This window comes from Prunus persica, chromosome G2 (genome assembly GCF_000346465.2).
Source record: "Prunus persica cultivar Lovell chromosome G2, Prunus_persica_NCBIv2, whole genome shotgun sequence".
In the NCBI taxonomy this organism is placed as follows: domain Eukaryota; kingdom Viridiplantae; phylum Streptophyta; class Magnoliopsida; order Rosales; family Rosaceae; genus Prunus; species Prunus persica.
In genome coordinates this window covers 11,866,913-11,894,642 of record NC_034010.1, presented here as the reverse complement: position 1 = coordinate 11,894,642, position 27,730 = coordinate 11,866,913, and the positions used below count along the sequence as shown (strand labels likewise).

Genomic DNA, 27,730 nt, shown 5'->3' with positions numbered 1-27,730 from the left:
TGTTTAGACCAGTTTCAACTTTCCAAATTTTTTTCCCAACTGTATAATTGATACCTAATATAGCATTCTAACAACAGCTAGAGTATTTAGCAAAAGAACATACATCATTTTCTGTTAATTAATTGGTGCAACTCTCCTTAATTTTCAGACAATTAACTGGTCTAAAGATCTCTTTAACCTTTTTGACGTTTGAAAAACATTACCAATGATGTGCATGGCCTACACATCCGTGAGTCACGGTGATCAAATTTCTCACTTTTTATCCCTTGTTTCCACTTTCCACCACCCCCAACCTCTCCACAACAGTGAAAAAGAAAAAGAAACATTAATGGCAATGAGTAGAAAGAACATTGCATGCATATGGTCCACCACACCGCAAGTCATGCCTTGACACAACAATTTCATCATAAGGCCATTGCAGCTTACAAAATGCTTCTTCTTTGGGACCCTTAGTTTCACTACTCCAATTCAGCTATCTCCTTTGGCTTCAAATGATGAAAACAAAGCTTCAACTCATCTTCCTCTTTAGCATCTTCATTGTCTTTCTGTGCTTCTCTCTTGGGAAGTCATCAGATTTTGAGCTGGAGGATGACTCTTGGCTTAATGATGAAGATGATGAAGTTAACATGGTTCAGAGCCAACAAAATTCAAGGAGCAGATGTGATTTTTCGGTTGGCAAGTGGGTTTACGATCAATCGTATCCTCTCTATGACTCTGGTTGTCCATATCTGAGCACTGCAGTGACTTGTCAGAAAAATGGAAGGCCGGATTCTGACTACGAAAAGTGGAGGTGGAAGCCAAACAGCTGCTCCATTCCTAGGTACTCCTCAATTTAAACTTGGAGCTGTTACCTTTTTTCTTTTTTCTTTTTTTGACAAAGTGATCATTTAAACTACTCTAATCGGGTACAAGGAGCCGCCACATTGTCTTAACCAACTTGCCCAATCCACGTATATGCTAGAGCTGTTCATTTTACATTACAAGATATGAACCTTCTGTGAAATGGATGCTATGAAAAGGTTTTGGTAGTTATTTCTTTGTTTTTTTGATATACAGGTTTGATGCATTGAAATTTCTTGGAAAAATGAGAAGGAAAAGGATAATGCTGGTGGGTGATTCTATAATGAGGAATCAGTGGGAGTCTCTAGTCTGCTTGGTACAAGGAGTTGTTCCAACTGGTCGAAAGAGAGTGACCTACAATGGTCCTTCCATGGCATTCCATGCAATGGTACGATTTTATTTTTTAATCCAGGATTAAATTCGATCCTTGTTCTTACATTGACATCAGTAGTAAATGTTCTCATATACAGGACTTTGAGACATCAATTGAGTTTTCATGGGCTCCACTCCTAGTAGAATTGAACAAAGGAGCTGAAAAGAAGAGAATTTTGCATTTGGACTTGATAGAAGAGAATGCAAAGTATTGGAGAGGAGTTGATGTTCTTGTGTTTGATTCTGCTCACTGGTGGACTCATTCTGATCAATCGAGTTCGTAAGAGAAAATTCACATTGACCTTTCATCATTTCCTTTGTTTCCAGAAGTGGTAGTATTGTGGATGTCCTTGTGATCATAATTGAGAGTTATTCTAACTACTTTCAGGTGGGATTATTACATGGAGGGACACTCTCTCTATACAAATATGAACCCAATGGTCGCATACCAAAAAGGACTCACTACATGGGCTAAATGGGTTGATTTAAACCTAGACCCTCGTAAAACCCGAGTAATTTTTCGAAGCATGTCACCTAGGCATAACAGGTAAGATACAATCTCTAATGCATTATGAAATTCTAACTCTGACCATTTCTCTATACTTCAATGTTTTTCTTTCTGTTGGGCAGAGAGAATGGTTGGAGATGCTATAATCAGAAGCAGCCTCTAGCTTATTTCAGTCACCAACATGTTCCTGAACCATTGCTAGTATTGCAAGGTGTATTGAGAAAGATGAGATTTCCAGTATATCTTCAGGACATAACTACAATGTCAGCTTTTCGAAGAGACGGGCACCCTTCTGTGTACAGAAGGGCAATGGGCCAGGAAGAGAGGCAGCACCCGAGGGACTTTTCCTCTGACTGCAGCCACTGGTGCCTACCTGGGGTGCCTGATAGTTGGAATGAGATTCTGAGTGCCTTGCTCTGAGTATGACTTTAATATGAACTTCTAGGTAAAGTTCGTCAGAGTAACTCTTTTTTTTTTTTCTTTTTTTTTCCCTGCATATTGAAGTTTGTAATGATAAGTCATGATGCTGTGTGGTGATGTTCTGCTGCAACAATGTGAGATGGTGATATTATGTGAGGTAGCAAAGTCTCTTTGCACTCATCTATGTGTCTCACGTTGCAGTCTTTGCTTCTTAAATTAGTTATCAGAGAAGATGCTATAAAGCTTTTTTTAGCTTCAGCATTCAAAATATGACTCCTTGGGGCAGGTAAGCATGCAGCTATAATTATAAAGGTTGAGGAACCACAGTTTTTAGAAAAAGCAAAAGACATGATCTTCACTCTTAGCCATGAGTGCATGACCTTCTTGAATGATGATGTCTGGTAATAGTTAGCACTTCTTTCCATTGTCTTTGCTGTAAGAGATAATACCACAGAAGGTAGAAGCTCAAGAAAATGGACAAAGATAAGCTGAAATGAAACCTCATTTTCTGACAACACTAGAGCATTCACTAATTAGCACAGCAATAGGAAATACAATGAAGCTTGTTTGAGCAGTGAACTTTTACAATGCTACTCAGCTTTGTGCATTTTAGATGCTGATTGCATAATCCCAGGTATGGAAATTAGGAAAAATTGAAAAACCATGCAAAAATCAAGAACAGGCAGACTGTTTGAATTTAATGTTATGATCAAGTTGTTCAAATTTTCATTGAGTATTTTAAATCAAAATGTACCTCTCTTTTTTTATTTCCTTTTTTTATTATCTAAATATAAGGAAAAATGGCTAGAACTTAAAAAAATTTCGTAACAGCATGTTGATTATGGATTTAGAAGCAAGTAAAATTCTTTTTTTTATTTTTCTTCCCTCTGTTGGTTTGCAAATAAAAAAGAATAAAACCAATATTGGAAGGATTTAGCAGGTAAGTAGAGGCAATTTCTGGATACAGTAAAGAAAACTGATGCCAAAGAAGACTTTTTTGCATTGCACTCTGCCCACCATCTCCTCACCAGCAAAATTTATCCTACTGATTAGGATACACGTTGCAGTTCAATGGCTAAGAAATTTGGCCTGTAAATATATATTATTTAGACTCATATATTTCAGCAATCTAATTTGCTCATAAAATATGCAAACATACAAATTAATAAAACAAGGTAAAAAGAAAGCACCCTTCTAGCTGTATCAATGGGGACTAAGCTTCTTTTTCAACTTGGAAATTTCCTTAGAACTCATTCCAAAAGCCTTCTCCAAGAGCTTTTCTTTAATCCCAGATCCGAAAATTGCAGCTGGAATTCTCTGCGATCCAGGATTTTGGCTGTCAAAACTCCCCAATATAGTTGCTGGAGTATCACCAACATTCATTTGAAAGTGCACGAGACCCCTTGGAAACACCATCACCTCACCCTTCTTAATCACTTTAGCAAAAACCTTGTTATTTGTATCAACAAAACCCGAATAAATCGTTCCTTCAAGCACAAATGCAATCTCAGTGGCCCTTGGATGGAAATGTGGCACATTTACACCACCAACTTCAAAATCAGCTCGGACAAGTGACATGCCAAGTGTGTTTAATCCTGGGAAGACATTTGAGTTCACTGAAACTGCAGAGAGCCCTGTTGGACCAAATTTTCCAGGAACCTTAATGCCAGCATATACAAAATCTTCTACTGTTACAAGGGATGAGTTCTTGCATTGCTTGGCATGGCTTGCAGATTCTGTGTTGGCTATGCAGAAGTCCTGAACTGGATCCGGATCAGAAGCCCGAGTGACATAGCTGTTGAGGAGGATGACAAAAAGAACAACCATTTTGTACAACATGGTTCTGCACATCCTTGTTATAAAATCAAGAATGCAGGAGGAGAAATGGTGTTTCAAATAATTGGATGCAAGGAAATTAAACTATAGAAGTATCAGACAAAATGTAATGGACCTATTTCAAATTTCAGACATACAACCACTCTGATGTGAATTATGGAATCAAACAAAACTGCTCAACTTTCAAGCCTATTTACTAGATAAGAAAACAAACCATTGTTGCTAAAATAATAGAGGGTGCTGTACTTTACAGTATACCTTGCTTGGGAATAAAGTGAAATTGAGGATTAGTTAGCCAGGAAATGACCACTTCCACAAGCATGTGTTTTGCTTTTTTTGTCTTTTTGCCTGTTTCTGGTGGAGAATTGGTTATAGTGGGGCTTGACTGTGCTTATGGCTCTCATTATTGCTAAAGCCTAGTCTTAGCTTAAGCACAAATAAACTGTCCTAGCTGCCACTCTCAGCAACCACCCAATTGTTTAGAATTTCTTATTCCTCTATCTTGATCTTTAACTGCTACTCTTCAAGAACATGCATTTTTTGTGCCTCCTGTACTTTCACTTTAGAAGAAGGAAAAACTAGCATCACTTTCTAGGTGTTATGGGGTGGACCATATGGTGGTTTGGGACATAATTAGCATCTAAGTATGTTGTTTTAAGATTTGGGAAAATTGCATTCATACGTCTTGGGTTTGTCTTTAAAGGTTGAACTTTGGACATTATAATGAAATTTACATTATAATATATATTTTTTAATACAAGCAGTGTCTAACTCAGTGGAAAAGGGCCTTAACCTTCAGACCAGTGGTCTTAGGTTCGAACTCCTATAGCACCTTGTAGTGTGCCTGAGAAATTTACATTATAATTTGTTGGGTCAGAAGAAGGAAAAAGTAGTATCACTTTTTAGGTGCTAAAGGGTGGATAATATGGTGGTTTGGGATAGGCCTCATCATTTGGCCCTCGGGCTCATGGGCCATATGGGGGCCCGCCCGGCCCATCGAAAAAAAGTCTGGCCTAGCCTGTTATGGGCTTTGAGATGGCCTGGCCCGGCCCGTTAAGCTCGCATACATATATAATTATGTATAAATAAGAGTTTAGGTTTAGGATTATATCACTTAAATCACATATATAATTTGTTTCATTTCATTTACTTTTCTTTACTCATTCCTAGTTTATAATTGGATTATTAAACATTAATTTGTGTCAATTATTAATTCAACAATTATAGATTATATATATATATATATAAATAAGATGAACAACATATCACTTCACAAAATATAATCATACCACGAAACATAATCGTACTACCAAATATAATCATGCTTTTCTTGAACACATCACCAAATATTTGCATATTTATTCATACCATCCCTTAAAAAGATTTTTATTTTTATTTTTTATACTTATTATTTTTTAAAATTATTTCTTAAAACGTATTACGATCTAATTATGTAATAACCTCAAAAATAATACTTGATTTTATTATTTTTGTGAAAAATCTTATAAGTTGCGTGACTTTATTGGGTGTTTTATGAATTTGGTTTGATGTAAAAATATTGAAATTAAGTGAGTTTAATCTCAAATTTGGACTAAAATGCCTTTATGATTAAGTTTATGATTTTTTTTTTTTTTAATGAAGTAGGGCCCGTTGGGCTTAGCCCAGCCCTGCCCAATGGGCTTTCTCAAGCCCGACTCATGGGTCGGGCTTGGGCTTTGAATTTTCTAAAAAAACCCGGCCAAGCCCAGCCAGATATTTTATCTCTTCTCTTTTAAACCCAACCCGCTCCAACCCAAACCCATTAAATTTGGGCCAGCTAGCCCGGCCCGGCCCATTGACGAGCCCTAGTTTGGGACATAATTAGCACCAAATTGTGTTGTTTAAGACTTGGGAAATTTGCATTCATATGACTTGGGTTTGACAAAGGTTGAATTTTGGAAATTATAATGAAATTAACATTTGCATGTGTTTGGCAGTTAATTGTGTTCTTGTCTCTTTGAAAATCAAGAAATGAAAATAGCAAAACAAAAAACTGAAATTCATGTTCAACTGTTTGAACACAACCCAACAAGGCATTGAGCGTGCTAGAGAAGGGGAGCGTAGACACGTATTCATAAGTTTACATGACCTTACATGTATAGAAAAATTGTTCAAATGTTCTTAAAACAGGTGAATTGAGTTCCAAATCTCCAAATTTCCCCTCTAGTATGTAAAAAATTATAGACACAGTCAACAAATGCTGGGGAATATTTTTCATCCAACACGGATTTTGATTACAATTATTCATATTTCACTGCTAATTTTCAGGTACTAGTCATGAGAATCCCTGGAAACTCATCCAGAAAAAATCCCATGCTGCAGGAACATGAACTCAAAATCTTGAAAACTCACTGATCGACGAGTCACTTTGAGCTGACTGTTTGGTACAATTTGATTTACAACTAAAAGTAGTCCAAGCAGTTCCTCCAGCTGTATTAGTAACTATCTATATCCGTTTCTGGCCTCCGGATGTAGTAACGTAGACAGTTCACTAACACCTGCAAATTCAAAGAAATTGTTAACGAAGATAGTGCAGAAGGTTCTTACACTACATAACCCGATTTTCACATAAGCAGCAGCTCCCGCCAACAAATATTGGCTATCTAATGGTCAATAATTTGGCTTGACAGCACAGAACCAAAATCAATTACCTGAGACAAGGAACTGTTTAACGCTGCCCCTCTGTAGCTGACATGAAATGTATCTTTGGCTACCAAGCCCTATAAGACAGAAAGAAAGTTAATCACAGGAAAATGCAAGGAAAGAGGGAGAGAAAAAGCAATTGGGTTGAGGCCATACTTCTGTATCAATCTCAGCTGATTCCACATCGATATTAACATCAGCAATGATTTTGATGATTTCTACTAGCAACCCAGGTCGATCTGCTGTCTCAATGTAAAGCAAGCTGGTGATATGGAGAATATAATGCACAGTTAAATGATAAATCAAACAGAAACCAGTGTGAAGAAAGCTTAAGAGGAGATTTTTGTTTCCAAAATCAATGTGATGTGAACGAGAATACAGGAATTGAAATACCATAATAACTAATGAAATTGTAATGCTAAATGCTAGTTTCAATTATATGTTCCAAACCTCCTCTTAGGCCCATCTTCCTTCACATGTATATGAGTTGCTATATCAACATCAAGCTGCAATATCACAAACAAGTTGTCAAAACAAAGCACAAACAATCATGTATAAACTAAGTGTTTCAGCAATGAAATCATATTTGATTCACAATGAAATAAAACTAACTATAATAAGATTCCTCTTGAAAAAAATATAGAACCATAAAACAAATAATTTTCTTGAGCTTTAAAGAACCACATGAAACCATTGACCAAAAGCAAATCTTATGGCAAACTGACTACAACAAAGCATGGAGATCCATCTGTGTGGTGACACGCTATTAAACACAAACGAGCAGCAGCTACCCTTACCTTTTAACTTCACATTTTAACATACAAGAATGCTACAAATTCAGAATCTAAGTAAACTTTAAAACCATAAACCATCAAGGAAACATATTGACATTATGCAAATGACTTTCCACAAAATTGAAGCCCAAGCATTGCAAACCCAAGTAAGAAGATACATTTATTAATTTTATTGAGCTTTAAAGAAACATAAGAAGTCATTGAAGAAAAGCAATTCTGATGGCAAACTGACTACAACAGAACATGGAGATCTATCCGTGTGATCTGCAGCTTCCAAAACCTTTAATTGGACCTGATAATACAAAGGCTATGGAAACATAATGTTTATAATGCTGGTAATCATCAGAGAAAAGGGCAAGAGTGACCAGATTCTATAATTGTGTTTCATTAGAACATGACTCCAACATAAACTGTTCGGTGCTAAGAGTTTAAGTTCAAACAGTGATGTCCACAGCAGAGAAGATCAGATAAGAACAATAAACCAGACATAGGGATGAAGAGGTTATGATTGTAAGGCTATAAGGTTTAACAACATCACCTTCTTCTCTGGACCTTTTATTCCAAATGCTTCACCCATTGCTAGTAGCTGACTAGATTCCTAGAAGGAATTCAAGCAGAAACTGCTATCATTAATGAAATCGATGAATCGTTGTAAGAAATGTAGAAATACGATAAAACTTCAAAGATAATAAGTGAGTGTAATCAGCATTCTTACTGGATGATACTTCAAAAGATTGTTGATGATGGTAAGTCGAATTCTCTCTAACATATCAGGATCTTCAACTTTGCGCCCAGTGTCTCTATCATTACCAAAATCAATCTGTAAATGCTAAAAACTTGCAGTACAACATATGAGAGCATTGGCTTATAGATGGTACAACAATTGAAATTGACAATTCCACACTTGTACTGACGGAAATGAAGCACATTCAAAATTTTTAAAACACAGGTGTACAAGTGTTTTAGAAGTAATAATAAACACCCTGAGCAGTTCTGCTTACAATAAACACGAAAAAAGAAATGTCACAGTATCCAAATTGGCTTGAATTATTTTCTTTTTGCATTTCATTTTGTAGCCATATTGGCTTACTCATAGCAATGAGTATTATTACAACTTAATTAGGGGCCCTCTATGGACAGACAATACAGTATATGGGCTTACCACTATTCCCTAAAAGCTTTAACTATTAAATGGTCATAATTTAATTGGCATATAAAGAGCTATATTAGGCACTTAGACCTATACTGTTCAAGAATCTCCACCAGAACCACAAAACTGGCAAACTTCCTTTCAGAACCATATATGAGATTAACTCTCCATAAGCATATGTAAAAGTGAAATATGATGAAAAACAAAATTAAAAAGGTACTCACAACCACGTTATATAAAATTTTGTTTGTTTGACTGGTCCCTCAGTGGTAACAGTTCCCTTTACCACATCCAATCCCAAATCTTTCAATGCATTGATCTGTCATTCAAACAAAAGTAAGCAAACAATCATAAGCTTCCTTAACTTTTTTTATTTTTATTTTTTAATCTTTGGAAACTAATGCTCAGGGCATCAGAACTAGACCACATAGAGCCACTTTCACTTAAAACTGATCTGATTATTACACTGACTACATGCAGCACATTTGCTGGTGGATTCAAGTGTTTCTGATTATTCCAAACAACTTCAGTTGACTTCAACAGAGTGACTTTCATGGACTCAAAAAGCTTTAACAAACTACATTGTGGGATTCTAACCAATAAAAAGCAGTCCTATTTGAAAATAACTGGTGTCTTGAAGATTTTGGCTTAAGCAAATCTGCTTTAAAACACCTCTTCCTACATTTCTTCACACTCAAAATTGAATTCCAATGTAAAGAACTAGGGACTCGCAATGGATTTTATCCTAAAACAGAGAATTTACAAAGTTCCCACATCCACTTCACCGTATCAATGAGAGCTCCAAGGCGATCACCAAAGCTGAGTTGCACAATAGTTGCATCAGAATCTGAATCTTGATCGATCATAACAACTGGCATCGGAACATAATCACCATCTTGATCAGACTTCTGCAGTTTACAACGCCCATCAATTTTATGATAAATTATACAATCTGGTCACACTCTTGCAGATTATCAAACTTCAGTCTGGAAGTTTATTCAAGCAATTTACATCCCCAAAAGTTCAGAGAACAAGAAGAAGGAATAAATTAGCAAAAGTTCTACTCATTACTGTACCATACCAATAAGTTGTAAAATTTAGTTAATTTCCCACCCAAAAAACAGAAAGGGTAACATACAAATATAATTGGAGGAGGAAAAGAACGAAATCAATTAACCTTAAAGGAAGAGTCTACAAGAATTTCACTACAGGTGTGAATGAGAATATGAGATATATTATTCGGGTAATATCTTACTGACTGAGAGTAAGGGACATTAAAATATCATATTGTAGACAGCAAAATTTCAACATTTTTAAATGTGTCTTTGGTTGTAATCATAAAAAGTAAAAATAACAAAAGTAAATTTGTCTTGTGGACTTCCAAAAGGAGTAAACTACTTTCTTCTTCAATTCAGGAGTTACTCAATGTCAATTGACAAAGCTGATCTGCTATCAAAACAAAGCTCACTGGCCATAGACATGACCAACCCTGAATTCCTGACTGAAGAACAGGGGGAGAGAGAGAGAGAGAGAGAGAGAGCTCTTGCAAGGGGAAACTGGACGCCAAGGAGAGCTCTTGCAAGGGAAAAAACAAGAAAGATATTTGTAGACTGTCACCTTGCCAACCAATTTCAACATCTGCCTGCACTAGAATCCACGAAAGGAGTGACCTAAGCTTTTTCTTTTATTTATAAGAAGTAAATTTTCATTGAATAGAATCGAAGTATATATCACAGGGGACAGGTATTCTCTGATATCACCATTCTAAACCACATCAAACAAAAATCCACGAAAAAAAAGGGTTAATTCATAATAACATCTCTTCAATCAGAAGATACCAATATACCAATCCTTAAATTCCCAAGAAACAGAAGCCCACAAAGATTTCCAAATTCAAATGTCCCACAAATGATCAACATCCTCCCTCCTAATTCCCTAAATAATTCAATGATCCACACAACCCAAAATAATGCTAACACATCACATCTTCCCAGCATGATACCCTTTCTTCCTCCAAAGAGTCTTGTAAATTGTAATAATAATGTATCACGCGAACCTGGGATTGCCCAACTCAATCTCGTCTCCCTAAGCAGTCTAATTCACAAAGAATATACAACTGGACAATGAAGTTGTAGAGGTTCAAACATTTGGCATCACTCTTGCACAATACACACCATTGAAGAGGGAAATAACTATGGGTTTCCCCCACTGGGACAAGTCACAGGTATTCACCTTCCCATGAGCAATAATCCAAGCTAAAACCCATACCCTTTCTGGTACTTTGGCCTTCCAAATTGCATGGGAGGGACCAAGAAACAGATCTTGAGAACCCAACTCCCAAATTCTCCTATCATGCCTTCATGGGACCAAACACAACATCTCTAGAATAGAACTCAGTTAGCTCCCCAACTTCCCATCCATAAAAATTTCTTTAAAATCTAGAAAGATAAAGGAAAAGAAGAGGGATCTAAACACAAACAAGCGATAGACGAATTATGAGATCTTGATAACATGTATAAGTAAAGCAAAAGATAACAAAATTATGTTTCCCCTACCTATCTCTCTTCCCAAAACCTCACCTTTTCCCTCATTCCCCACACCGAGTCCACAGAAAAAAGAGTCTCCACCTATTTCTATGGATGTTGTTCAGGGTTCCATTCCTCCTCCAGTGCCACGTATTCCTTCTACTGGTTCTGCCACTACAGATCAGATTACTTACGTCTTGGATAATAAAGTTGTGGCCTCGTCTGCTGGAGGTTCTACCCGTTATCTGGTTTGTTGGGTTGGAAGGCCTGCTACTGAGGATACTTGGATTACAGAAGCTGAATTTCATCAGTTGGATTCCACTCTTCTGCACAGTTATCAGGATGCTCTTCATGATCTTGATTTGGCTGCATCCCATCCTTCTATCATCCATACTTACCAACGTTGTCATCATCCTTAATCTTGGTTTACTCGCCGGTGTCGAGTTCTTTCTCGGTGGGGGAGAATGATGCAGAATGCATATTATTAGTTTTCCTAATTCTATTTGGATTAGTTTGCCTATTATCAGTTTTCCTAATTCAGTTAAGGATTCCTTGTTGTTGAAGGATCGCTTATTAGTTAATTTGCTTTCCTATTTCTTAAAGTTTACTTTTCCTTTTCCTAGGCTAAAAAGGGTTTTGCCTCTATAAATAGAGCAGTTTGTAATCTTTTAAGGCAAACTTGATTAATGATAAATTTCCTTACTTTACACTCCCTGATTCCTTCCCTTTCCCTTCATCTCTTCGATCTCTAATTCTTCACCCCAATGTCTTATTTCTTCTTTGTTCTATTGCTTAAGTGTTTACTCTAATACCTACGGGCTGTTCTACATCAAGATCTCTTTCCAAGGGTATCACTTTGAACCCCTCATCACAACATTAGAGTCCCAGCCATTCCAAGGGCATCGACCTGAGATGTCTTTCCAAACAAGCGACCTGTGCGCTAGAATAATAATACAGTAGGTGATAGGTGAATAAAAAATGAAACCTACCTTCACATTACCAGGCTAATACTGCTAGAGTGAACCAATGGGAATGGAGGGCACAAAAGTGTGGAAGATTTTCTTATTACTTAACTTTTCCACATTGCTAAAGATATAATATTTTGGGGCAGTATTGGAGCTCTTCGGTACCTTTCATTGCAGGATCACTTTACAAGAGCAAGTTCTACCCATGGTCCATGACAAAAAACAAAGATAAATACTAGAGTTGGTCAGGGTTTCGGTAGTAGAATGAGAAGAGAGAAAACTGAGAATGGAAATGAATGTTCAACCCTTTTTGGATACTATAGTCAAATACAAAGATATATTGAGTCATATAAAACAGAATCATATATATTTATCATCCCCAACTTGTTGCATAACTCAAAGGATTCCCCTTTACCCCCAGGGCTTTAGTAAGCATAACCCCCAATTCATCCCTAATCTCTTAAGGAATGGAAATCTACTTCTATATGCTTAGTTCTCTTATGGACAACTGGAGTAGAGGCAATATGTATAGCTCCTTGATTGTCACAAAGCATTCTGATAGGTTTTCAAGATAGAATACCCATTTCTGCAACAAAGTGTCTTCACCCAAATCATTACAGATACATAAATCTATACTCAGGTCCGGCACCTGATTTAGTCAGGCACTTTGTGTCTTTCTTTTCCATGTAACCGAAATATCGATGGTCAATACAAGAATCATGAGTCCAATTAGCATCAGGAAAAACAACTCCAACTTCAAAGGTGTTACAGGGCCTAGTTACTGTCACGCATATATAACAATCCAATCTTCGGCATACAACATTTCAATCTTCTAATGTGAGAACATAGGACAAAAAGTGGGCTGCTTAGAAATGATTTGATTGTTTTGATTATGGCTCTGAACCATGTTAGGATTTCAGTGGTAGCGCGAGAAGAGAGAAGAAAAAAGGAGAGAGCAGAACAAAACATTCAACTCATAGTGAGATGATCATATGCTCACTTATATATGCGTTGAAGAAACAAGACTACATAAAAACCCACCCCGTATAGCTCAACAAGATTAAAAACCCAACTACTAGGATATAGTCTCAATTCTGCAACTTCAAAGTCTGCTGCAAAAGATTAAAGTCTTTCAACATACAGGCATCTCCACTAGACTCCAATGTATGTTGTCCTTTCAAAGAAATTGATCACAACTTATTTCATTTTTCAAAGAAATCGTCAAAAATAATATGACTGTTTTAGAAAATTCTAGAGAGTACAACACCAGCAGAATCCAACATAAATATGGAATTCAATACCATAACCATGATATTATGTTTGTATTAAGCATGCAATGTAACTGACCAACGAGGTTGACCCAACTGCATTCAGACCATTGTTAGACGCACGCACAGTGTTCCTGCATAATATTTTACGGAAAATTAATCAAAATCAGAATGAAATTTAAATTATACACCTAAAATGAAAATTAAATCAGTATCTAGTTGACTTCAAACTTTCTTTTAATTCTCTCTGCGATCAAATGGATGGTCCATTTCCATTAGTTGCCACAATTTGCTCAGCAACCAAACAAAACAACAATGAATGAATAAAATATTTACATGAAGAATAATAAAAATAAGAGGAAAATGTCAAATATTGTTGAATCCAGAACCGTAAATCACAAACACATAAACGAGAGATCGGCAGCTTTTTAATCCACCATTTTCTTAGCAACCAAACAAAACAGAAAAGAAAACCCAAATGAAAAATATATTAGGAGAGAGCACTCATACATTTTTCTGGAGAAAGTGTCAGCATGTTGAGAGTATATGGTAGGAAATGGGAGGAGCTTGGAAGGCTCATATGGAGAGAGGTGAGGCGGAAGGGCAAATTCGGAATCGGAAATTTTGGATCGATGGAGAGTGAGAGAAGAAGCAAAGAGAGCCGAGTTGGTGAAGGCCATGGGACTAGAAAGAAATCAATGAAATCGTTTGTTTGAGTTTCAGAGTTTGGGATTTTGGGCTCTGATTGCTGACGGAGAAGAAGTGGGGAGACTGAGGAAATGGAGCATCGACAAGGAGAATATTTTGGTTGTTGCGTGACCTTAAGTGGGGCCTACTTTAGATGAATAGAAGCCACGTCATATTGTATTTAAATCTATTATGAATATATCAGAGCATGTTAAATGACAAATATTAAATTTAAATTTGATGAGTAATGGGCTAATTTGATATAGGGTCCCTTGATATATCAAATTAAAAGAGTATTTTATTACATCAGTGTTGATTTGTTTATTATTTTCTTAACTAAATGTCTTTTTATATTTTACAATTAGAAATAAAAATTAAGAAAGTTGATTTTTCTCCTTCCTTTTTATCCACTTATACTCTCCTTTGTTTTTAAATACTTTTTAATCAATTTTGTTATTTTCTATTATTTTTCTTTTCTATTCTACCTTTATTCTGCATTAATTAATTTTTACATTTTTATATTATTTCTTTTTCTTTATACTTACTTTTTCTACTTGCACTCTATTTTCTTCTTCTTCTTTTTATTGTTCATCCAGTTAGAAATAACTAACAATATATATTGGCATAATTATATGAGAGCTCAAATTAAAGTCACAACTTTAGTAACATATACAAAAGAATATTTAATTTAACCAAACTATATCATTCCACATAAACCACGACAACATAAGAGCATCTTCAAGAGACACTCTACTCTCTTATCCCTAGCTATTTTAGCGAAAAAGAAGAAAAAACAACGCTCCAGCAGCGTCGCTACCTCTCTCACCATTTTGGCCTGCTAAATCTAGCAAGGGAGAGAGAAATTCAAGGCTCGCCACCTCGTTCAAACCCAAAACTTCAAAGTCTCCATTGTTTGTCTGTTTCTCTCTATTCTCTCTGTCAAAGTCTCCATCGCCATCTCTATTTTCTCTGTTTCTCTACCCTCTTTGAATTCTAAGGTGGTGTTTCTAGGTGAAATTTGAAAATTCCCTTTTAATTACCTGAAATTTGTATATGGGTTTCTGGGTTTGAAATTTGTATATGGGTTTCTAGGTTTTTGCTTGGAAGGGTTTGGGTTTGTGCTTGAAATTAACAAGTTTCTCTGCATTTTCTACAAATTGAAATTAAACGGCACTAATATGGGTTTGTATATGATACAATTTCTACAAATTCCGCTGAATATCTACAAATTCCGCTACCATTTCTACAATTTATGCAAATTTTGCTTCTCTAGATCTGCAAATATTTTTTAATGTGTTGCTTTGCAAATTGTTAGATGGATTTTGTAGATAATACATATTATGCCAACATCCTCAACGGACAAGTAGACCTTAATGATCCATTTTCAACATTTGGTTGCACACCTACAAACCAAAATGAAGATGGCAATGACATGCCTCAAGTGATTGTTCTAGCTATAGACCAACCACTAAGAAACCAAGTTGACACCCAAAAAAAAAAAAAAAAAAAAAAACCTTGTTTGGTAGATAAGAAAATTCAGCCAAACAAAAGACAAAAGCTATAACTAGTCTAAGGCTAAGCTATCTCTTCGATTCAAGAGCAAATAATGGCTATATAACCATAAATAAACCTCACAACCACATCAATCAATCAGGTTAAGGTAAGGGTAGAATCCAGTATACCCTTGTGTTACAACTAAAAAGAGAGGGGAATAATGTCACTACTATATTTTGATATTTGCGCGACGACAACACTTGACCAACGGAAAAAATTATTTGTCGCGCAAACTATTCAAAACTTGAGCGACCAAAAATTTCGTTGTGCAAAAATACTTAGCGCGACAAAAAACGTAGTCGTCACGCAAAGTGAGGAAGAAAAACGTGGGTTTATTTTTATTTTTTTTGCACATATCGTCATGAAAGAAACCGTTGCGCGACGGTAATCGTTATCATCGCGTAAAGTTAGACAAAAAACCGCGAGTTATTTTATTTGGCGCCAAACACTTGCGCGACGACAATTGTCACAATTGTCGTCGCAAAAGACTACTTAGCGCGAAGACAAACGTTATCATCGTGTAAGAAAAACGTGGAATATTTATATTTGGCGCCAAAAACTTGCGCGATCGATTCTCAATGTTGTCGAGTAAAGTTTGATGTCGGCACGTTCATGCGCGACGAAATTGAGAATTTGCGAGACGAAATTTTGAGCGATGAAAACTATTTTTCGTCGTGCAAAAGTGGGATGTCGACACGTACTTGCGAGGCGAAAAATGTATTTTGGGCGACGAAATGGACCACTTGTGCGACGAAAATAATTTTTTTGCGCCATGAAGAGGACTTCGTCGCACAAAACCCTTCTTCATATTACCTGGATTCTGCCATTACAGAGGCAGACTTCGAAAAAAAAAGCTCTGCCTCTGCCTCTACCTCTGCTTTTGCTTATGCTTATGCTGGGAATTTAGTACGTTCATTGGGTAAGTATTTTTTGTCGTTAGTTTAAAAATATTAATGCAAATTCATACTAACACTATTAATTTCGTTCTCTTTAGGGATATTTGTAATTAGCGATTGGTGGAGAACGATTGAGAAGGTATTTGATTCTTTTTATATTTTAAAAATATAAAATTAATTACATTATGTTAAACTTAGTTTGTTATGTTTATATTTTTTTTTTGTGAAATTATATTTATATTATGTTGTTAAATTGTGCGTGACGTAGTACAATGTGTTGTGATGTACGAAGTTAATTGAAATTAATTTCGTACTTTGTTTTTTATTTTTAGTAAAACTTAGTTTCCCGTTCGAGATTAGTTGGATTTCGTGTATGGATGCATAAAGCATGACTGCGGCCTAATTAATTCTTGAATTGTCCCATTATTTGAACAGTTTGGGAATGCATAGTACACGTAATGTACGGCTACAGGATTAGGTTTCGATTGTGGAGATTTCGGTGTCATCTCTGTATGTTCTTCGGGTGGTACGTAGGTATTTTATACCTACGGTACACCTCAAGAACTGTATCGAGATGCTGCCGAAATTCATCCATGTCGAAATCTAATCTCAAGTAGCAGTAAATTACGTGACAGGACTATGCATTCCCTAATGGGATAGTGTTTGGGCCTAAATTTGGCACACCCAGTCCAAATATCAAAAGCCCATGTCAAAATTAGATAGCCACCAGCGATCCCTAAATAAATGGGCCAAAATTACACACTCAGCCCAACACCGGAAGCCCAGAATAACGAAGCAATCTCGGACCCAAGCAGATTGGACTTTGCATTGAAGTTGAATTCAAAAGCCCAAATCCAAGAAGACCTGGCCCAGAATCTGTCATTTGGACTTTGGAAAAAGGAAAGTCAGCCCATAACCCCAAAAAACTCAGCCTGGGCTTGGCCTAATTAAAAGAGAAGAAAGCCCAAAAATTAGAGGCAGACCCAAGTGACTACCTGAAAAGACTTTGACAAAAGTCAATATTTTCAACTGGGTTGATAAAGAGTTGACAGAGGCAGACAAAAAGAAGAGACGTCTCTGAATCTCTGCCCCCTTTTATATATTCAGAGATATTGTTTCTACTCCAAAGAGGGCACCATCTTTCAAAGGATACGCAGGTTGTATTTTCTAAAAAAGATAAACAGGAAACAGGGAGTTGTTCAAATTGGAAAATCAAACTAACCATCACAGTTTGAGCTTCCACAGGGGGCAGTTGGAATTAAAGAGGGGTTAGGTTCTCTTTCAAAAAAAACAGAGAAGTGATTGTCTTAAGAACTGACTATTGAGAGCTTATCTGCCAGAATTGATAAAACCCCTTTTTTTTACATTTAAAAATGAAAGATCTTTTGAGAAAATCTACCGCCCATTTTAAAAAAATTAGAAACCCTACTCCAAAACATTTCTTATAAATATAGGAGAAGGAAAACAGGGCAAAGACACTCAACAATCAATCAAACAACCAAAAATCAACCAAAGACAAAAACTCAAAATGATCATTTGATCTCTGAGAATCTTCAAACAAACTGAAGCAACCAAAAGCTCATTGAGCCATAAGAAAGAAGCCAGCTACAAATCGAAACCTCCAGTTTCAGACTTAGAAAAAGTCATTCAAAACGAGACTTCTCTCGTTACAAATTTGGTTCAGCAAAAGCCAAAACAAGCAGAGTTCAGGTTTTTACAAATATGAAAACCTGAACAAATTTATGGAAAGCCCTGATCAAGCCGAACAGGTACCACAGTGCAGTTCTAGCTCAGTAATCCTCAAAGTCCAGCCACTTCTGCCCTTTTCAGACTGAAGAGGCCGCAATTCTGCCGATTCGAAAAGCCTCCCAAGGCTTGAAATAGATTAAAACTTTGCCAAACTCAAACTTTAGTATCGATTTACAGCTGAAGCTTAGCAGTTGAAGTTAGGAACAGTCCAAACCAGCACAGGCATACCCAGTCCAGCCCGGATCAGAAGCTTCTATCCAGGCAGAAATGGAATTCTAGCTTTCTTTTTATCTTTCCAGAGTTAATTTTTCCCTTTCTAGTTCTGTAAAAGGCTGTTCTGCCTAAAAACAGTCCACTTTATTATCATTTATTCTGGCCAGAACTACCAATTTTGTAATGTGATAAATTGTGAAGTCCTCACCAGTCTGAGGCAAGAAAAGAACTTACTTAGGAGATATTCCTCACCCAAATTCACAATCGCTTGCTTAGAAATCAGTAATTTGGGGCGCAAGTTATCCATTTTTAAGAAGTCTGCTAGGATTTTTATTGCTAGTCATGGCACGCTCGCACACTTAAGAAAGTTGACTTGTTAACCAGTCAATGGTTTTCAAGGCAATGAGGAACTTTACCCTTCCATCACAGAAGCAAACACAAAACGGGTGAACAGATAGGGCCTTTACTGGAGGCATAAGGTGACATTATGACTTCGTATGAAGTTGTTGTGATTGTGGTTCCAGGAATTATGAGCAGGAGGTGGATACAAAATCCGAATAGATGCGCAGACGAATACTTGGATGGAATCGAGGATTTTATTGAGTTTGCACGTACACACAACCCGGGTGCAACTAGAATCAGTTGTTCTTGTTGGAGGTGTAACAACACGTTATGGGAGACAATTGAAAATGTTGGATTTTCATTTAGTAAGGAATGGAATGATTGAGACATATGGCGTTTGGAACCTTCACGGGGAACAATTAGACAATGCTTCATCTTCAAATGCCACAAGAGTGGACAATGTTGAACCTATTGTGGATCCTAATGAATAAGTCATGGATATTATAAATGATGTTTTTCCATTTGCATCGACCAACATCAATCAGGAAGGGGAAGAATACGTGCCTACCCCAATGGACAGTGCATAGTTCGAACAAAATGAACAACTATTAAAAAATGCCAACCAAGAGTTATACCCGAGGTGCGAGAGCTTTTCCGTTCTCACGGCCATTGTGGAGTTAATGCACGGAAAAATAAAGTATCGTATGTCGAACCTGTGTTTCGATTACTTTTTGGGGTTTTCAAAAGAATGCTTCCGACGGACAATTGTTTGCCGAAAGATCATAGACACGCACAAAAGGTGTTGAATGGTCATGGATTTTGTTATGAAAAAATTCACACTTGCAAAAACAATTACATGTTATTCTACAAAGAGTATGAAATATTGGATACATGCCTTATATGCAATAAGTCGATGTTCAAAATGACATCTCAGAATAGAATGACTAAGATCCCACAAAAAGTCATGCATTATCTGCCCCTGAAACCTAGGCTGCAGCGATTGTATATGTCGACGTATACTGCCACAAACATGAGATGGCATAAGGAACAACAGGTAGATGACGATGTGATGCGGTATCCTGCAGATGGGGAGGCATGAAAAGAGTTTGATCGAACATTTCCCGAGTTTGCTGCTGATCCCCGAAATGTTAGATTGGGACTTGCCACTGACAGATTCAATCCGTACGGGGTTCTAAACCAACACCATAGCACTTGGCCGATTTTCGTATTCCCATATAATTTGCCGCCTTGGAAATGCTTGAAAAAAGAGTACGTGATGATGAATGTCTTGATAACTTAGGATCATGGCAGGTCAATCAATGTTTACTTAAGGCCGTTGGTTGATGAGCTCAAGGATTTATGGATAAATTGTGTACGCACGTACGATAAATTCACTGGGAAGATGTTCACTTTGTGGGCAGCAGTTATGTGGATTGTGAATGATTTTCCAGCATATGCAATGGTTTCTGGGTGAAGCACAAAATGTTATATGGCATGCCCTATATGCAAGGAAGATGTAACTTCTGGTTGGCATGCTAGAAAAGTTTGTTATCTTGGTCATCAGAGATGGTTGCCATAGGACCACAAGTGGCAGGAAAAAGATAAAGAGTTCGATGGGAACACAGAGCGTTGTCTCAGACCTAGAGAGTGGTCTGGTGATGAGATCTTGGAAAAATTTAACCGATTGGATTTTGCTCCGTTCGGGAAAATAGTTAGTTGGACCAGACCTTCTACACATTTGAACTGGACGCACAAGCCTATGTTTTTTGAGTTTCCATATTGGTCGAAACTAAAATTGAGGCACAATCTCGACGTTATACATGTCGAGAAAAATGTCTTTGACACATTGATGGGCACAATTCTAGATATCGAGGGCAAGACAAATGACACGATCAAAGCTCGTCTTGATTTGGAAAGAATGGGCATACGAAGAGGTTTATGGATGAACAGGGACAGTGATAAAGCTAGAAGGGATCTTGCATTTTTTTTCCATGAAACCGAATGACAAAAAAGATTTTCTAAAGTTTGTATCGTCTGTAAAGTTTTCCAATGGGTATGTTTCTAATATCGCACGTTGCGTGAATGTTGATGGGGGTAAATTTACTAGACTAAGGAGCCATGACTGCCATGTGTTTATGCAATGCCTACTTTCTGTGGGTATTCGACATTTTTGCCAGAAGATGTAGTGAAACCAATCATGTTGTTGTCCAGATTTTTTTCCCAACTGAAGGCAAAAATGTTGCGAAGGACAAACATTAATCAGTTGTGTCATGACATTGTCCAAGTCCTATGCAAGTTTGAGATGATATTCCATTCAGCTTTCTTCATAAGTATGATCCACGTGAAGGTTCACTTGCCAGAAGAGGCATTGTTTATGCATTCTTATCCCACGCTTGCTAATTTGTATCGTTTCGTTTTATTTTGGTAGGCTTCTCGGAGAGCTGAAAAAAACTGTACGCAACAGGGCAAAGCCCAAAGGATTAATTATAGAGGCTTGGGTTCAATATGAGTCACTTACGTTATGTGGAATGTATTTAAAAGATGTAGACATGGCTTTCAATCGTTCTCAATGCAATAATGATGGAGGTGTGAGAAATGAGAAACTTTCTATTTTTGCCCAAAGCGCAGACCCTTTGGAGATCCTGTACGAGGAGAGTTGTTTTCTAGAAATGACATGGTGATAGCGCATTGGTTCGTACTGAACAATTGTGAAGAGATAATGGCATACTTAGATGAGCATGAAGAGATGATGAAGCGAGAACATCCATCACATTTGTATGCCAAGAAACACTATGAATTGTTTCCACAATAGTTTTTGGAATATGTAAGTTATAAAAGTTTTGTATTTGACATATACATTGTATTATTTAATGTTCTCAAACTAACATGTGAATGTTTTTGTATAATATTAGGTGAATAAGTTGAAATCATCGAATTCCCCCTCTTACAGTGAAGAGTTATATAACTTGGAGTTCGGCCCGATTCGCGCTGAATTGTTCTTGGGTTGCCATATTAACAACGTCAAGTTTATGGGGATTGCACGAGATGACAAGTTGCGTACGCAAAACAGCGGTGTCCATGTCCCAGGTGGAGGCGAAAGTACGAACATTAATTTCTATGGCAAACTCACAACTGTCATGTAATTACTTTACTGAGACCGATACCAAGTGATCATGTTTAAGTGTCGATGGTTTGATACAAATTCAAATAGGCAGGGAAGTGTTAAGATCGACCATGGCTTACTATCAGTTAATATTAACATATTTGGAATGATAACGACCCTTAAATTTTGGCAAACATGGCAAAATAGATTGTGTATCTAGATGACCCTAAAGCCGGAAGCAGTTGGAAAGTTGTTCAGCAGATGGATCAGAGGAACGTGTATGCTATACCAGAACTAGACCCAACTGACAACGACGTTGACAATGTCGCTAACCAACATTTAGAATCTTCCATGGAAAATGATGCGGAAACACTTTGAGATACAAATATTATACAAGAACCGTTTCAGCTTAAATGAGTGTCTTCAATCGAAATACCGATTCAGTCAATTAAAATTGACCTCGGTGATCTTCCGAGATACGATGTTCCAGTGGACCCGAATAACGAAAGTGATGAGGAGGAGGATTGGGAGACCGAAAGTGATTATAGCAACAATAATGAAGGTTATTATAGTTCAGATGATGAATAATGCAATTTATTAGCGACTACCCATGTAAAACATAGTAAATGAAATTTTTTGTAATTTAATTATGGTAGTGTAAAGATGGCATTCACAAATTAAAAAGAAGTTGCACACAAAATTGGCAGTCACAAATTAAAATAAGTCATATAATATATAGATTGAAATTTAGATATATACCTAAATTTAAAAAGAGATTTGAATCTAACCATTTGATTTTTAGTGGTCTTTATGAATTTAAGAATTAAGGTTTTTTCTTTTTGGAGTTGAAAATCTTGAAATTGAAAGAATAAAAAAAATCAAGAATCGGGCCCTTAAGAATTGTTTTTGACCCCTCTTCACTTTTTGGCTTCACTCTTTCTTGGCAACCCCTTCTTATTTAATGATTTAATCAAGCACTAAACTTTTATACAAACTATAATGTGTAAATTAAGTCTCACATCGGAGAATAAAATAATAATTTATATTTCAAATATAAATAATTAACTTTTAATTGCACCGAAGTCTTTGAAATTTGTCTATAATTAATCTGAAACTTAAGTTGATTAACGTAACATGTGTAATTTTTATAATAATTCTTTAAAATAAAAAATAAAAAACAAAAATTGCGAGAGACTTGCAACGAATGCCTTTTGTCACTGCACAACACCTCTTCGTGCAACGAAAGGAACTCGTACGTTGCGCAAGTTGCGATAATTTTCACGTCACGTGAAATATAATCTTGTGCGATGGCAAATTCGTGGCGTCGCGCAAGGTTACGTTTTGTGCGACGAAAATAAAACTCGTCGCGTAAAGTTGTAATTTTGAGCGACGAAACATAATTATCGTTGCGCAAAATGTAACCTTGCGCGATGCCATGAATCTGTCGTTGTGCAAGATTATATTTTAATATACATATATATACATATATTATATAATATATAATATACGTATATACATACATATATATATAATTATATGCATGTATATATATATATGTATGTATGCAGAGGGTGGGTCTGTGGCACTATATTTTTTACACAAGTTTTCAACCATTAGATTATAAAAGATTGAATGGTTGAGATTATGTTTAATTAATTACTTAAATTAAATTAAATCTCTAATGCCAAGTAAAATTTCATTTTTATTTTGCTTTTGTTCAATTTTGTTCTTTCTCTTTCCTTTTCTACCCATATTCTACATTAATTTATTTTTACTTCTTTCTTCTTTTTCCATATTCTTCTCCCTCTCTTCTTCATCATAACCATTCGGAAAATAGATATTGAATGCAAAAGAAATTTATGAACTTGTGGACATGAATCGAAAAATGCAATCATCTCATACCTTCATTTTGTTTGGGTACTTTCTTAGAAAATAAGCAAAAGGTAGTGTAACTAGAGAAAAGGGGAGTGGGAAAATAAGCTCCCTAAATAAAAATTTTAAAAAAATTTTCGTGACGCCAGAACATCATACGTCGCACAAATTGTTGCGGGACGCACATTTTCGTTGAGCAAAATAGCTTTGAGCGACGCCAAATCCTTGTGCGTCGAGCAACATAACTTTGAGCGACGCCTGTACATCTTATGTCACACAGTATTATAATTTTCGAGGGTTCAGGGTTCAGGGTTCAAGGTTTAGGGTTTAGGGATTGCGCGACGCTAGGATGTTTTTACGTCGCACAAGGTGATGGAAATTTTGGCGGAATTATAACCTTGCACGACGGTTTAATTTCGTTGTCGCGCAAGGTGGTGAAAATTTTGGGGGAATTACTACCTTGAGCGACGGTTTACTTTCGTCGTCGTGCAAGTTGGCGAAATTTTGGCAGAATTATAACCTTGCACGACGGTTTAATTTCGTCGTCGCGCAAGGTGGTGAAAATTTTGGCGGAATTACTACCTTGAGCGACGGTTTACTTTCGTTGTTGCGCAAGTTGGCGAAATTTTGGCGGAATTATAACCTTGCGCGATGGTTTAATTTCGTCGTCGCGCAAGGGGGTGAAAATTTTGATAGAATAACTACCTTGAGCGACGGTTTACTTTCATCGTCGAGCAAATTGGCGTTGCGCGACGGTTTAATTTCGTGCGCAAGGTGGTGAAAATTTTAGTGTTAGGGTTTAGTGTTTAGGTATTGCGCGACGCTGTGTTATTCTTACGTCGCGCAAGGTGACGAAATTTTGGTGGAATTATTACCTCGCGTGACGGCTTACTTTCGTCGTTGCGCAAGCTGGCAAAAATTTTGGCGGAAAATATACCTTGTGCGACGACGGTTAATTGCATAGCTCAGATTGCGCGACGGTTAATTTTCTTCGTCGCCCAGGTTTGATTAAATTTTCTAAAAAAAATCGACCCTCAAACCCTTCACTTTCTCTCTCTCTCTCTCTCTCTCTCTCTCTCTCTCTCTCTCTCTCTCCTTCGAACCCTCACTTCCTCTCTCTCCGACAGTAAAATCCTGCAGTCAACCACCTCACCTCAACCCACGACACTGCCACAAGGACCGGGCCACCACCACCTTTGAAGCCCAGCCCTTTTCCCGCCGTCACTGTCGCCCCTGCCACTCGAATTGGGCCGGTTTTGATAGAATTTTCACTGGCCTCGTTCTCTCTTCTCCGGCCACCAAACCCGACACCTAAGGTATGGTTTCTCTACTATTTTTCGTGCTCTAGCTAAGGTTGGGTAGGATTTGATTAATTGTTAGTTTTGGTATCTGGAATTTTAACCCTAAGTTTGGTCGGTTTTTGAATTGAAATTCCAGCCACTTCCGGCCATTTTTTGGGGTAGGTCCAAGAACAAAAGTGCCTCCAATTGATCTTTTGAACCTAGGGTAGGAAGCTCGGCCCTTAATTTTAAAAATTTTGCGGCCATCGTTATCGCTTTGGACACCCACGCGCTGCCTACGCATGTGGCAGCATGTGGGGTACTGTATCAGATGGGCATTGTGTCCCAGTGTGATCCCCTAGTTGTCACGAGTGCGTAGGTGTGCTTGGATTTCAATTCGCTTACCATTTGAGTCTGGAATGGATTTCGCCTATTGTGCGATTTCTGAATTTGATATGTTCGGACCGTTGGATCGAACTCAAACTCACATATGTTGTACCCTGTATTTCTAGGATCGTATAGGATTTGATGGATAGTGGATCAGAGTCTCGGATACTCCGAAATTGCGAACTTTAGGGCAAGATATGCTTTAATTAATTAGTTCATATTCTGAATGAAATTGTATATGCTTGGATTATAGTTTGGTAAATTGGATTAATTTATATGTCTGTTAATGAAATTGTGCAGATGTTAAACCCAATTAGAAGTCGTAAGGCGGTGTCGACTACACAAAGTTTGCCTTTCCCGGCTCAGCTGTCATCAGCTGCCATTGCTCCAGCACAGATGGACCACTTTCCAGTTGGTCCTGGGTGTCCCATGCGCCGGCATCATCAGCGTCATCAGTGGAGCAACCTGTTAGAGCCAGGCGTCGTCACCGCCCCGCCAGCACCAGGTACACCACATCGACAGACGCTACTAGTGCGTCGAGGTCACAACCAGGTAAAGATTTCCTTCAACTCTAGTGTTTTGGACCAATATTTTATAGTTGAATTTTGTTATTTATTTAACGTTAATTTGACATTTCTTTGCAGCCAAGAAGAACACCCGGGGGCTGTGTCGGCAGTTGAAAACGGCGACGGTCACCCAGGTGACCAACAATTGTTTCACACATCGGATATGATGAGCGGCATCAGGCTGCACCGACGGCGGAATTGCATAGCTCATTAGCCCACGATATTGGTCACATCGTTCGGGCCCGTCTTGGAAGGTCATGCCTGACGAGATCAAGACGGAGGTCTGCAGACAGTTGTCGGTATGTATCATTCCTTTTAATTGTTTTTCCCTGAAACTTTATATATTTCTATTACTTAATGTATGTAATTAATTATTTCAAACGAACTACAATTTAGAGGACCTCGACGACAAGTCGTTGGTGTACGTCAACAGACTCTGTGCTGAGAGGTACAAGCAGTGGAAGAGCAACTTGCACCATCATTTTCGGGCATTTGATGATCCGCAGGTCGCTCTTCAGGAGGGTTGCCCGAAGGAGCTTGAGGGGTGGGAGGATAGTTGGGCGTGGCTCTGCGCTTATTTTCAAGTGCCCGGTTATGTGGTTTTTTTAATATTAAGTTCAAAATTACTACATGTTTTTTACTAATGTTTATTTAATTTTTTATATTTCATTTCAATTTCAACTAATACGTTTATTTTTTGTATAACAAAATAAGGCCGAAGTAAATAAGGGTAATAGGAACAAGAAGACTCTTCTCCACCATTCAGGTTCCAGACCCTTCTCATATAGGATGGACACACGACGGTGGGTAATAATAAAATAGTTTATATTCAATTTTTAATATGTCGTTAATATTAATTTATTTTTTTCATACTAACATTTTTCTTCTCTTGTTCAATTCAAGGGGGGCCCAAATTCCCGGAGATCGACATCTTTGGCGACGTTTATGTTCGACTTGGGAATGAGTTGGCCGAGTCCCTTCATGTAAGTATTCTTTAATTTTACTTATTATCTTACACATTCAAGTTTCAGGGTTATTATATAAATGTTTTAATTAATATTTTATGTTATGTTAAATAGACGACGATGGTAGAGATGAGCCAGTTGGTTCTTCAGGAGTTCGACTTCCAACTTCCTCCCGATACTCAGCTCGAGTCTGTGGATCCTCCACAGGATGCTAGGTTTCAAATCTTGACGGAGACATTGGATCAGACTCTCAAGAGGAGGCCGGGGATATATTATCGAGGGATGGGGAACGCCCGGCGGCGGGAACCTAGACCCTGTGCATCGTGGCAGTCAAATGAGGTGACTGTTTTGACACCGACGGTGGCCGAGCTTAAGGGTCAGATGTCTGTGCTTCTAGAGTTCCTCGCTCGGTCCGGCATTCCAATCCCGCATTTTGGTTCCTCATCGACCTCCCAGCCCCTCCAACCCGAGCATGGTCACCAGACCTCTGCTCCTGTTGACAGTGCCCACACCTTCGAGCCGCATTTGCCAAACGACCAAGTACATTTTGGAACATTGTTTGATTAGTTTTTTATTTTCTTAATTACATTTTTAAATTTCTCTTGTACTTTACATTTATATTATTTTATAATAAAAAAATTTCTCTTCATTACATTTTTTAATTGCAATTTTATTTTGTTGCACAAAAAAAAAAACCTATTTTATTTTTTTTACAAATTAAAAATAAAAAATATATTTTTATTGTTGCGCAACGAA

At 37.4% G+C, this 27,730-nt stretch overlaps 3 protein-coding genes across 3 annotated transcripts; 1 reads left to right on the top strand and 2 right to left on the bottom strand.

Annotated features, from left to right (window-relative positions):
• On the top strand, nt 395–2,408 carry LOC18779226 (protein trichome birefringence-like 36). The gene is made up of 5 exons (XM_007211376.2): nt 395–820; nt 1,057–1,228; nt 1,311–1,492; nt 1,601–1,759; nt 1,843–2,408. The coding sequence occupies exons 1-5, from the start codon at nt 492–494 to the stop codon at nt 2,138–2,140; spliced, it is 1,140 nt and encodes a 379-aa protein (XP_007211438.1). The 5' UTR covers nt 395–491; the 3' UTR covers nt 2,141–2,408.
• LOC18781026 (germin-like protein subfamily 3 member 2) lies at nt 2,877–4,188 on the bottom strand. Its single transcript, XM_007213793.2, has 2 exons — nt 3,331–4,188; nt 2,877–3,229 (listed from the first exon to the last, which is right to left on the bottom strand). Exon 1 carries the CDS (start codon nt 3,989–3,991, stop codon nt 3,344–3,346), a length of 648 nt encoding a protein of 215 aa, XP_007213855.2. The 5' UTR covers nt 3,992–4,188; the 3' UTR covers nt 2,877–3,229; nt 3,331–3,343.
• LOC18780591 (ACT domain-containing protein ACR12) lies at nt 5,994–14,161 on the bottom strand. Its single transcript, XM_007211659.2, has 10 exons — nt 13,871–14,161; nt 13,440–13,494; nt 9,388–9,510; nt 8,827–8,921; nt 8,168–8,252; nt 7,991–8,050; nt 7,109–7,164; nt 6,815–6,920; nt 6,667–6,735; nt 5,994–6,513 (listed from the first exon to the last, which is right to left on the bottom strand). Exons 1-10 carry the CDS (start codon nt 14,038–14,040, stop codon nt 6,451–6,453), a joined length of 882 nt encoding a protein of 293 aa, XP_007211721.1. The 5' UTR covers nt 14,041–14,161; the 3' UTR covers nt 5,994–6,450.